Consider the following 13,340-nt stretch of genomic DNA (forward strand, 5'->3'; position numbering starts at 1 on the left):
ACCCGTAACGATCGTGTGTTCCTCTTATAAAATAACGTTCCAAATTTTTTTTACATTACATATATATTTTTTTTCATCAATAGACAGGAGCTATCAAAATACCCTTTGGGTCATAAAATTTACTCACGAGTTGATGAGAGGTGAGCTCATCCGCACAGAGGCTTCGTTGGCACTGACGAGGATTGGGACTAGACGGGAGGGATGGACCGACATTCATTACACACGATACACCATTACACATACCATAACGCCATAAATTTTGCTGTTACGACAAAAAAAAAACCGAATAAAAATAATTAATCCACAAGGAATGTAAATTTACTGCAACCCCGAAAAAGCCTAAACATACCACTGCACACTTAACACTAAGATTGCGAAACATACTAGCATTTGTTTGAACAAAAATTTACAGATCCCCAAATGACGGGCTCCCTTCCAAAATACGGATCACGAGTTCCGTAGAACACAATTTGAGTATGGCATTTCTGATGTAAATATCAAAACTGGCGCAGACGGAAACTGTGCGAGTGCCGACATTCAGAAAGGAGCCTGTCGCATCTGAAAAAAATAATGTAATAATGACATATAACAAGTGGTTAAATTCGGACTTTATAGCTTTTATAAAAACAAAAAAAGTAACAATTTTATTCGCATGTAGTATTATAATATATACAACTCAATATGTATTTACATATACATAATATTATTTTAATTATTATACACATAAATAATACTTCATATCAATCATTCGGGTTGCCAGTGGCAATAAAATTGTCGATGGATAGACGTTAGAGGGCTAGCGGACGTTTGGATTCCATAAGATTTTTTTTTTAATGTAAATGCACATTCTACGATATCAAAATTAATAAAAATAAAATATCGACTTAACAAATGGCAATATTGAAGCTGAAAATGACTTTGGCTCGTCAATACAACGAGAATTAATCACCACTGGCAACTTTTACATACAAATCAATTAAAACAAAATAAAACGTAAAAATACTATTTGGTATATTATATAGCAGAAATCTAGTTCACATAAAATCTATCAAAGCAGTATATGTACATAGACACAGACATATTGTACACATATAATAGTCAAAATAAACCAGTCACAAATCACAGTTGACGTAAATTCTCGATTTCCCTAAGTCTTGTAATTTATATTAAAATAGTAGTTAACACATCAATTTTATATACTTAAAATATATACGAAAGACAAGCTTAGTGGAGACGTGAATAAATGCTCTCAGACAAATAGGCATCACTATAATTTTAACAATTTCTTTTTCATCAGTATATGTAATCCAAAACTATCACAAATTTTAATATTTAATTTCTAAAAAAAAAAGGATATAATCGATACAAATGTTTTTTTCACCGTCGCGCATGACGTCACAACACACAAAGCCGGGACTCGGCACCGACTCCACATTAAGCCATCTCTACGGATCTCACAAACAAAATACACAAACATACATTACAAACTATACAGCTTCGAACGATTTTCTTGCGTCACTTTAATGCTAACGTAATGTGCGAATGCAACAAAGTTTAGTACAAAAAATACATATATATATAAATATATATATAAATTCCACAGTGAAATTTCAATACGACGACTCACTATCCTCTATGGGCAGATGTATCAGTTTCGTAATCGACTTCTTTAAAATTAAATTTATTTCATTCTAATTAAAAGCTACTGCTATTCTAAGGTTCATGCAATATTAGAGTATAGTCAGGCGCGATGACGTCACGCTCCGCTAACCACGCGCCGCCAGGTCCAGGTGCAGTGCTCGTAGCCGTCGTAGCACTTGTAGCCGTAGAGCCGCTACGAGCCCTCGTCCTAGTCCTTGGATGCTTTGTATTGAGCGAGTGCGTATGGTTACTGATGGCTCAGGTACATATTATAGAGCAGGCAGGTGTTAGCACGTGAGCTCTCGCCCGCAATGTCTTCCCGACCCGTATTGACATTGATTCCCCTGGAAATTTTAATATATTTATTTGAAAAACATTCTTTTAATCTCATTTAATATTAAAAAACAAATTGAAATATAATTTATGGAGTAAACAATCAAGTAATAGTAAATACATTCCTACTATATAAGCTATATATATAAATTATATTTACCACATATGTCGCTGTCCGTCCTATATCCCGCACATGGCGGAGAGGCGGGCGCTGAGCTGTACCGGAACTGGTCGGTGAAACGTCGCCAGTTGTCTTCTCCGACCTGGTTCTTGAACCCGTGGAGGATCTTCGTAACATCTCCTTGAGGTCGTCCTTGGATGCGTCCACGAAGCCACGGCGTCACAGAAGAACATAAAGTCGGGCACCACCCCCGCCGGATTCACTTGGATCATCTGACAGATGCCGCGGAACGCTGAATCCTTCTCGTCGTTATCCCGGATGTTCCTCAGTGACGTACACCTGACATAATCCATAAACATCAATCAAGACTCAATTTTTTTTTTTGCCCGCCGATTCTAAGTTGCCAGACCTGCGCTCGATTTAAAAAATCATAATAAACGAAACAAAAAGAAGCGTTAGAATAATAACAAATGTATACTAAAACATATGACTAGTGGAGCATTTAACAACGATCACAAAATCATAAGTATACAGACACTGAATACCAGGTGGGTTCCAAACTGTAAGCAAATGTAACAACAGAAAATAATATATATTATTATAATAAAAAAAAGGAATATATTTTGTCTTACAGTTTGGATAAAATAATAATAATAATAATATAGTATAATATAAAAATATTAATTCAAATATATATAGTATATATATATTTAGAAAGCGATGGTGTTCAACACACAGAGTACAGCACTGAAAAATAATATGATTAATGTATGTACCGAACAGCAGTGACAGTCAAAGTGTGGCCCGAGTCTTACACTTACACAACATGCCGGGTTAAAGGAGGAAAGAAAGTATAACAAACGATCATAAAAATAAAGAATAATAATAATAATAAAATATATCAACAAGCCATTAACAAACACCATCCACCATCGAAATAATACAAGGGATAGAACTTATTTCAATATTAAAAATTAATTAAATATAAATAATTAATAATAAAAAAAAGTTTTGACTACAGACCACTGGCGTACAAATTGATGTAAAACGGGTGCGACGTCGTGGGGGCACACATAACCTAGCCGACCAATAGTTATCGCTAAGCGCCCCGACAACCGAGAACAAAAACCAAGAACAAATCAACAAACCATTCAAAAAACATACTCAGATACAAACTGCAACGTGAGACACGTCTCCTACAGAGTACAGACAGCTAGGTATTAAACATATCAAAGAACGGCCTGGACTCTTCGTCTCATTATCTGCAAGAGTCCAAGCCGGCCTTCAGGCGCACACTTTAATTCTCTATGGGCACTACATCTGTGGGAGTATAATATTTACATTACAACCCGGAAACAAAAATAAAATATAACCTTTTACTGGCTGTATAGATAACGAAGAGCGTCTCATATAATAATTATTATATTTTTACTATGGTAACATAACTAAAACATATAATATATGTTCTAGTAAACATTCTAGATAACATATGTATAATACATGGGTTTATACTATCTTGGTGAAGAGATTTTAAAGTAGGAAAGTTTTTTTTTTTTGTTTTTTTTTCTAAATAATAAATGGAAAAAACATGTGATCAAATAACATAAAGTTAAAAATTATACATAAAGATAACATGATCGCCACCAAAACATCATCAAAAAATGTCACAGCAAATAATAATACCTATGACAAACATTAAACACTTATATACACATCTCAGCACATATATATAAATATCTCACCTGTGTTTTCGAGTAAGGTCTTTGGTGTGTTCGGCCGGTTGATGATGTCCACTAAATGGTTCAGTACAAGCGGTATATATTTTGAGGTCTCTGCTCCTGTCGTTTATTATAATATTATTGAGTAAATAAATTTAAAGAAAAAAAGCATTTTGTTAGGGCAAATGTCATACATGTTTTATTTTATATCAATGTATAATGGCTGACCTAACTTAATGCTAATCTCGCCGATGGCCCAAGTGGCGTTGTTGCACACCGAAATGAATTCTGGGTTGAGGTTCATTCCCAGGATGGGCAGGAACTCCGGTATGTATGGCAGCACGTGTTGGAAGCACGCCTTAGTCAGATCTCCCAGTAACGCGAACGACGACTGACGGACCTGCCGACAAACAGACAGACATTATAAATATTATTTATACACAATTAGTGTTGTATCAAAACAATCTATAAGAAGAACACGGCAGTAGTCATAATTACCACGCTCAGACAGTAAAAAGAGTAACCTATTACTATATCCTCTCAGAAATTTACTTGACATTGTATACATCCTATATACTATCCTATATATTCTAAAACTGTACTATAATGTGATGTTTATTTAGACTGATAGAGCAAAAAAATTTACATTAAATACATATTATGTAGCCCAGCTATAAAAATCTCAGACAAATAAATGTGTTTAATAAAAATGTTGGAATTGTACAAGTTGCCAAAATTTTCCAAAAAAATAACTACAAAAACAATATGAATGATAGAGTGTGTTATAAAGTTCAACATTAAAAGGGATACATTGAAAATCAGTGAAACAAATTATAAAACACTTACAAATAAAACATAACTATACAATCATATAATTTTGATAGATGTATAAAGGTCAACCTAAATGTATTATCCGATATTATGAGAGCCATAAAGTGTAGAAAGTGTGCAAACCTCCGGCATAGGATCCTGCATACATTGATACAGAAGCTGCATTAAGTTGGAGTTCAGCACAAGGTGGTTGATGTGTCCATCCAGACCCTCGGTCAGGCCGCTCAGCAGATCCAGTGCCACTATCATGAAGTCCTTGTCCGGTGCATCAAACTGTTCAGGGCTCTGACTGTTTGCCTGAAATATTTTTTTATTAATTAAACATATTCAATAGATGCTAAATTCCTTAATACAAATTCCATCCAAAAGATTTTCAGACATCATAAGAGAAATATATCCATACTAATGTTATAAATGCGGAAGTAACTCTGTCTGTATGTCTGTTACTTAATCACACCTAAACTTCTGAACCATTTTGCATGAAATTTGGTATGGAGATATTTTGATAACCGAGAAAGGACAGAGGCTACTTTTACCCCGGGAATATGACGCATTCCCATGGGAAAATTCAGGTGGGTCGATCGCTTTTACGCCTAAACTACTGAACAGATTTAAATGAAATTTGGTAAGAAGATAGTTTGAGACTTAAGAAAGGACATGAGTTACTTTTGACCGCGGAAAGTCAACGTATTCCCATGGCAAAAATTACTTTCTGGGGAATCTGATCGCTTTCACTCCTAAATTACCAAAGATTTGAATAATATTTGGATAAAATTGTTATTACGGGAAAACAACGCTTTCCCAACCCTTGTTAAATAAGTTGTCGAACATGTTAAACTTATCATACACGTATATTAACGCGGGCTTCGCGCCAGCCCTCAAAGTTAGACGCAAACTGTGGTTCCCACCAAGTTCCCAAAAATAAAACTTAATAAATTCCAATATCTGGCTATTTATGTCCTCTGGGGTGGAATAGAGTTCCCCAGGTTATTTATACATATATAACTAATTCTGAAATTGACGCGAAGTCGCGGACAAAAACTAGTTAAGAATAAAAGTTTAAAATCTATATGTAAGTGTTGTTAGGAAGGATTTTTGTTACATAAACATCTTTTTTATAATCACTGTTGCTAGCGCTGCTATACATAATTATCTTGTATATTAAAAAAAAAATATCATGGGTTATATTACGTGTAACCTACTTGATATCAATCTTATCTGTTGTTTACTACAACACAATGTGATATGAAACATAAACATATAACATTTAAATGGGAAAAGTACTCAATATGTTCGACGACTGTTTATATCAATATGATAAAATAATACTCACAATGTTTTGATTCAATGTCTGTTCTATGAGGGACACACATCGTCTGAACACCGGTTCACAGTATGGCAGGAATCCTGACTGTAATGCTGTTGCTACAGATGACAGACACTGTAAACATTAAATATAGTTACACATGTGACATAGTCCATAGACTATCATCATCAACACCATAAACAAATCCTACCTCTAGTAGAGGAAACAGATCTTTGTCTTCGTCTTTTAATACATTCCACTTAGTAATCAGAGGTGGCATCAAAAGGTCAATGTACTCTTGTTTGTTTAAGTGATGTCCCACAGAGTCGGCTAGAGTGCCGATTGCGTCGTACAATATTAATAGGTTCTTGTGTTGATATCTACTGAACGCGTACACTAATGTCTGTAGAATATGTCCTAAGTATGGTACTAATTCTGTGCAGGCTTCCTCCTCTAATGTAGCGAACGCCGAACAAGCAGCTTCTTGTACTCGTTTGTTGTTATCCAGGACACGTTTTAGGAGCTAAAAAAAATAAATATTATATTTTAAAACTACCTACAATTTATTGTATAATGTCTGCATGTTGTTAATGAACAATTCAAACGGTTCAACAATTCAAATTATGTTATCCCACTATTCAAATACTAAAGATAGCGCACTATGAAAGTAGGAGTGCATCACAGAGAAACATCTAATTAAACAATGTATGCATTAAATAAATCTACATGTAGTACCTCTGTCATAACGGGTCTAAGGTACAGATCGTGTGACTGGCTGACTATCCAATGTGAGTATCTCGACAGGGTCCAGCAGGTGATAGCTCGCACTAGAGCCTTCCTCTCAGCTAAACAACACACGAGGTACGGAACCAAGTCCGGCAGGTGAGGTACCATACCGCCCATGCATCCTTCCGCTACAGCACCCAATGCTAGGATGCCACTTTCCTACACAAAGGAATTACACCAACCATAATTAGTAGAATTAAAGTCTATTTTGGATATTCCAACATGTGTCTTTGAGTAACTAATAAAAACTTATTACAATCTTTCTAGTACAAAAATAACAGACAATTCGATAGAATTGTTCGTTGTTGAATCTGTTTTAAGTTGTACAAGACTAGTTAAATTTGTTTTGTAATATGTTTATGATTATGAGTAACTGAAATTAAATTTAAATTAAATTAAAGTCCTATTATATGATGAGCACTTTTAAAGTAATTTATAGGAATATTATCTATATTAACCTTGATGACCCAATCATCGTGGAACAACGTCTCCTTGAGTATAGGGAATAGTACTGGCAGTAAATCGGCTCCGAACACATTGGCTAGTACATCTAGGGCTGCGGCTGAACACTTGCGAAGGTTCCAGTCAGACAGGGAGCCGTCGTCGTCTCCGCCTTCCTCTTCATCATCAGACTCGCCACCGCCTGACATATTACTGTCACCCGCACCTGCTATAAAAATAAAACAACAAATTTTATGACCCTGATTTCAATCTTCTGTAACTGACTAAAAAGTATATATATTATTTTGATAATAAAAAACACCATAATTTGTATGTACTTGATATATATATATATATATATATATATATATATATATACCATAAAATGAGAAGTATGTAATCCTGTTATACTTTTTATGTACATTTTGTCTATATCACTATTCAATTTGTGAGAGAGCTTATATCATTGTTATATAATTATAAACTGGCAACACCAAAAATGATAACTATAAATAAATACAAATAGTAATAAACTATGTTGCTATTTAAATACCTCATCTAAAAGGTTCACTAAAAAATTTATAGCCACTATATAAACAAACATTGCTTATTTAATAACATTTAAAAGTAATACTTAGTATAATTCTCCTTTCAAAGTGAGTGTTTGAGGTACATTCAAGAAGAATTAAATTATATAACTACCATTATGTTTGATGGTGTGTGAGCGTGGTTTGTGGAAGCGCGGTCTAATATCTGATTCTCTGTCGGGCTCAGCGTCATCGGCATCATCGTCACGATCACCTCGCAGTAGAATCACATCCATCTCTGAATACCTCATTCCTCGGACCAACACTGGCAGTAGGGATGGCAACCGTGGCCCTAAAACCTGCCAAACGTAAGCACAGAATAAATATACATATAGCAATGTCTATACAAGTCTTAATAGTGTGATTTTAACTAAGTTGTTTAAATGTGTCTGATTCTAAACTATAAGAGTTGAAGGCTGTATTGATTATTAAAAATATAACATGAACACAGATTATTAATAATCATTTATGTTGAGATGGAAGTTTTAATTATGTCTTAAATATGAAATTATAGTAATATGTTTTTTTAATATCTTTGAATTTTGTCAGTTGACAGTACTTGCATTTAAGGCTCCTTTAAATTTATGCAAATAAAACAAACACGATAGCTGAACTGAGAACCTATGTGCCAATAAGTGTGAAATGTTTTTACTGTATTCCAATTACCATACAATGAACAATACATTAAGACGACAACTCAAGTTATGTGACATGAAAAAATACATACACATACACTCAACAAATTATGTACGAGGAAATTAAAAAAGTACACACAAGATAAAAATAAACAATCTCTTTATAAAAAACTACAAATTACAGCTTTTATATCATATTTGAGAACTGGTTTGTAAGAAAAAAATGGAAATATTCCCATATAGACTTACCTCCCTGCAAACATTTTGCTCTGCAAGCGACAACCAAAATTCACATGCTTCTAAAGCTACACCTTCTTCAGCGTCTTGTGTGCGCATTAACATGTACTACAAATAAAATACACAGAAAACATTAATAAAACACAATTAAAACACATAAGAAGAATTAATATACGGACATACTTGTAAATGTGAAATGAAACTATTAAAAAATATATATAATCACCTCAATAATGTTTGGTAAGTATGGAATCAGTCTGTCCAAACGAACTTCTAATAGCAGCACTAAAGCATGACAAACATTTTTTCTTACATCGGGATCTTCGTCAGCTGCTAGATGGAATAAATTCTGAAGGGAAACATACAAGCTTTTAATATACGAAATAATACATTAACTAATACTTCAGTGCGTAAAAAATACCTCAATAAAAGAATCTATGTGTAACATGAGAGCTTGTGTTCTGCCCATGATGAAATAGTTGACACAAGCGATGGCGTGACATCTAATTTTGGGTGATGAATGTCTAAAAAACTGGAGAAATTTAGGGATCAATACATTTAATGGCCGGTTTAAAGCATCACTGTCTAACAATTCTGCTGTGTCTTCACAAATCTTCTGAAGCGCTCCAAAAGCACCCTGGAAATATTTATTTTATTATTGATAGCATTTGATTCAAAACAACAATGGTGTTCCAGTAAATAACTTAAAAAATGGTTGGTTACATACCTCACAAACATTGTAGTCCTGTGAATCAAGCATTTGGCATAATGCTGGTAATAACTCAGGCCATGAAGTAAGTTCACCTTTACTAGCAATGGTTGTTATTATAATGCCAACAGTCGCTCTAATCAACGGCGACGGATCTCCAACCGCTGATAAACATTCTCGCTTTATGAACTCCGCAACCTCGGGTAAAAAGCTGTTGTAGCGCGCTTTGACATTGTTCTTCAAAATAAGACCACTCAAAGACCTCGTCGGTTCTTCTTCCGAAACTAGTTTTGTTAGTACAAAAATTAAGTAGTTGTTGAAATCTGGGTATTTGTTTAATTCTTCCAATTTCTGAAATAACATTGTTATGGAAATCGAAAGCTGTCAAGGACTGTCATGTCGGAAAAATCGATTTTTACTGGCGTGGAGATCAAACATTTATTAACTTGTGTACCAAAGCTGACTAGACATATAAGAATGGACATTCTAAATAATTAAATAATAAATCATTTCAGGAAAAAGCGGTTATAATATACAAAAAACATCCACGCCGATATGTGCATCGACTTGAAAATCATGAAAAGGATACTTGTTGAACTGCTCTCTGAGTAGCAGTGTCCGGTGACTGAGACTCCTTTAGTAGTGTTAATATTTGTCTTAATCCTTCTTGTTCAGGTTTCCACTCCATTTTCATAATAATTCAACGAAAACGGTTTTATTTTATTCGGTCTTGTAGAGATCAACCATGCCAAAATTTGACGATTTTGTGTTGCCAGATAAAACAGATAGCATAATGTTACAACAATCTTTTCTTAAAAATAACAAATCGAAATCTTAAAATTAAAATATACTTAACACATTACAAGCAAAATAATCAAGAATTTTTTTTTAATCGAATTTGCTTTCTATAAGTTACGCTTTTTTCATGCTTTTTTTATTGATTGTATTACCAATAAAAACCGAAAAATAACTAAAGGTTAATTTCTTTTTAAAAGTTTATTACTAAAACAATGAATTCTAACACAATGTTTTTTAAAACTTATATATAAAATTATTTGTATATTTCGGAGCAAAATACTGGCACCCATTGTCATAAAAGATAATATTTTGCTCATTTGTTGATTTATAAATTACTTAAATGTCAAAACTCATGCCTTATTGTTATTAATTTTTAACATCTTAAAAATAACTAAGGTACTTAAAAATGCCTAAAATAAAAGCGGAAAAAAAATCAAGAGTTCACAATGAAATTGCTAAACAAGGTTTGTAATTTAACTAATATTAGGTTATAAGACCATGCCAATATATTATTTTTAAATAATTATATTGAATACATATTGTGATTAAAGTTTTATAAATATTACAGGCATTCAATTCAATAAGGATTTTGGTCAACATATTTTAAAGAACCCCCTTATCATTACTTCTATGCTTGACAAAGCTGGTCTAAGACCTACGGATGTTGCTCTTGAAATTGGTCCTGGTACTGGTAACATGACCATTAAGATGTTGGATAGAGTGAAAAAAGTAATAGCCTGTGAAATCGATACAAGGTGATTTAATAACATAAAACCTTGTTCTAGTTTTATATTTTTTAATAGGTATCTCTAGTTGTGATTCCATTTTTTTGTCATAAATAAATTGTATAATTGAAAATATGAAAGTTTATAATTATTATACATATAATGTTGTGTATTTTAATAACAAAATAGATACAAGAAATGTTTGATTTTAATCACTGGTGTTTATATAATTGTAAAACTTTAAAACTGTGGACTTACAAATGCAATCTCTAGTGTAAAATGTGTTAGACAATGATATCATCTTTAATTATATTCTATTCAAAATATTTTGCTTTTTAAATGAAACTAAGGTATAAATTAATTGTCTCTTTCATATTGTCTGTGCATGATCTCGGTTGCTGTAAAGGAATGGAAACATGGGGATTATGTAGTTATATATAATCCCAATATGTCAGTTAGTAAATAATAAAAACACAGTAACAACCGAAAAACTTAGTTTCATTTAAAAATTACTAGCTAAATCTCATTATTTGCATTATACCTAAATGATAAATATTTTAACAGACTGGTGGCAGAACTTCAGAAGCGTGTTCAAGGGACACCATACCAGGCTAAGCTGCAAATACTAGTGGGAGATGTTTTGAAAACCGAACTGCCATTCTTTGATATATGTGTGGCAAATATTCCATATCAAATCAGTTCGCCGCTAGTATTCAAGCTGCTTCTACACAGGCCTTTCTTTAGATGTGCAGTGTTGATGTTTCAACAGGAGTTTGCACAGAGATTAGTCGCAAAACCGGGAGACAAACTGTATTGTAGATTATCAATTAACACTCAACTGTTAGCTAGAGTCGACATGTTGATGAAGGTAATCTAAAAAGTTATTATGTAATTATATATTATTTTTTATATTTGGTATTAATTTTGCCAATGATTAACTGTATTATTCAGTGTTTGTGTATATTTTAGGTTGGAAAAAACAACTTCAGACCTCCACCAAAGGTCGAGTCTAGTGTCGTTCGAATAGAACCAAGAAATCCACCGCCTCCAATAATTTTGTGGAATGGGACGGTCTTACGAGAATAGCATTTGTCAGAAAGAACAAAACATTGTCAGCCTCTTTCAAACAGAGTACAACATTAGCTGTACTTGAGAAAAACTATAAAGTTCATTGTTCATTACACAATAAGGTGACTGTTATATTTATTACAGGTTAATCATGTTTTAAAAGTCCTCATTTTTATAGTAATAAATTCTTCTTATTTAAGGAAATACCAGAAGATTTTGACATCAAACAGAAGATTCAAGATATTTTAACAACAGCCGAAGCTGACCAGATGAGAGCTAGGACTATGGATGTTGACGACTTCATGAAATTGTTACATGCTTTTAACTCTGAAGGAATACACTTTGCATAACAAAAACTTTTTTTATTTCCGTATTTGCCACTCACTACATTCAATTTAAGGTAACATGAAGAATAAACTACATATTGTGAGCTAGTTTATTACAGAATCCATCTATTACTTAGCATGAAGAGGTGATTTGCTAAAACCTCTATCTGCATAATCAGAATCCTTAGTGCGGTCCGATTTAAATGGAAAGCCAGGTTGTCCTGGCAATACCATTGGCTTAGTTTTTACTGTACGCCAACCTCCTTTCTTAGTCCAATTCTATAAAAATAAGACATTTAAGGATATAGAATAACATGTTACATATTTTTAACTATATTAATGTCACATGAGACTTACATTGCCGTTGTATTTAAAATAGTAATGGATACATAGAGCACCCGCAGCCATTAAGCCAAGTTTCCCAGCAATGTATCGGTAATCAGCAGCTCGACTTGCTCCCTGAAATGATGTAGACATACTTCTAGGATATAATTTACAAATCTAAGTAAATATTTTACATTGACTATTTATTATTATGGAAAATTAGGTTATTATTGTTATGTAATCTTACCAGTACAGGAGTGAGACTTGAAAATATTACATCTAAAGGTTTGCGGTAAAATCTACGAATAGGGTTGGTACGTTCTCTCCAATATTCTTCTACATGTACTGGCTCGTTTGAGGATAAGATCTGATCTTGCAGCCATTGCTTTCGCCAGGCCCGTTCAACATCAGTCATGCCAAGACATCTTTCCCTTTCGGACGCAACCCGTCCGGTTATGGTCATGGGCTTTACGCCCGCTGTTTGAGCCATTTTTTATGACTATGATAACTTTTAGTGTAAACTCTGGCTCTTTGAACAAATTGTAATAACACTACTAGTAGTGACAGATGTCATCTCACATTTTTAATTTTTATCTTAAAACATTCTGTTCGTTATATTCACAGATGTTTTGTTATTTTCAGAAATTAGAGAATATAACATAAAAAATGCAAAACCGTAATCGAACTTTTTTTACCAAATATGCTAGTAATTCAATAAATTATTAAATTATTTCGCATACTATTTTCTGTCTGT

At 33.4% G+C, this 13,340-nt stretch overlaps 4 protein-coding genes across 4 annotated transcripts in view; 1 reads left to right on the forward strand and 3 right to left on the reverse strand.

Annotated features, from left to right (window-relative positions):
- Window positions 1–217, reverse strand: part of LOC133320825 (solute carrier family 12 member 6-like) — a 14,489-nt gene extending 14,272 nt beyond the window's left edge. Inside the window, exon 1 of the mRNA XM_061529612.1 lies at window positions 128–217. Coding sequence (XP_061385596.1) covers window positions 128–217 — 90 coding nt within the window. The remainder of the gene's footprint in view (window positions 1–127) is intronic.
- Window positions 218–1,784: 1,567 nt separating this feature from the next.
- LOC133320865 (transportin-1-like) lies at window positions 1,785–10,144 on the reverse strand. Its single transcript, XM_061529852.1, is given in 17 exon segments — window positions 1,785–1,985; window positions 2,135–2,271; window positions 2,273–2,434; window positions 3,119–3,194; window positions 3,838–3,933; window positions 4,042–4,213; window positions 4,768–4,941; window positions 5,978–6,085; window positions 6,162–6,473; window positions 6,686–6,895; window positions 7,195–7,406; window positions 7,880–8,063; window positions 8,649–8,744; window positions 8,863–8,985; window positions 9,058–9,273; window positions 9,364–9,696; window positions 9,935–10,144. Coding segments are annotated over 17 exon segments (2,802 nt in total). The 5' UTR covers window positions 10,040–10,144; the 3' UTR covers window positions 1,785–1,899.
- A 305-nt stretch (window positions 10,145–10,449) lies between these two features.
- Window positions 10,450–12,292, forward strand: LOC116778982 (probable dimethyladenosine transferase). The gene is given in 6 exon segments (XM_032673101.2): window positions 10,450–10,607; window positions 10,712–10,898; window positions 11,433–11,736; window positions 11,838–11,916; window positions 11,919–12,058; window positions 12,137–12,292. Coding segments are annotated over 6 exon segments (918 nt in total). The 5' UTR covers window positions 10,450–10,549; the 3' UTR covers window positions 12,287–12,292.
- Window positions 12,284–13,157, reverse strand: LOC116778983 (uncharacterized). The gene is made up of 3 exons (XM_032673102.2): window positions 12,834–13,157; window positions 12,620–12,721; window positions 12,284–12,541 (listed from the first exon to the last, which is right to left on the reverse strand). Exons 1-3 carry the CDS (start codon window positions 13,074–13,076, stop codon window positions 12,392–12,394), a joined length of 495 nt encoding a protein of 164 aa, XP_032528993.1. The 5' UTR covers window positions 13,077–13,157; the 3' UTR covers window positions 12,284–12,391.
- Between the last annotated feature and the right edge of the window lie 183 nt (window positions 13,158–13,340).

The sequence above is a fragment of the Danaus plexippus genome, chromosome 6 (assembly GCF_018135715.1).
Source record: "Danaus plexippus chromosome 6, MEX_DaPlex, whole genome shotgun sequence".
NCBI classification, from domain to species: Eukaryota; Metazoa; Arthropoda; class Insecta; order Lepidoptera; family Nymphalidae; genus Danaus; species Danaus plexippus.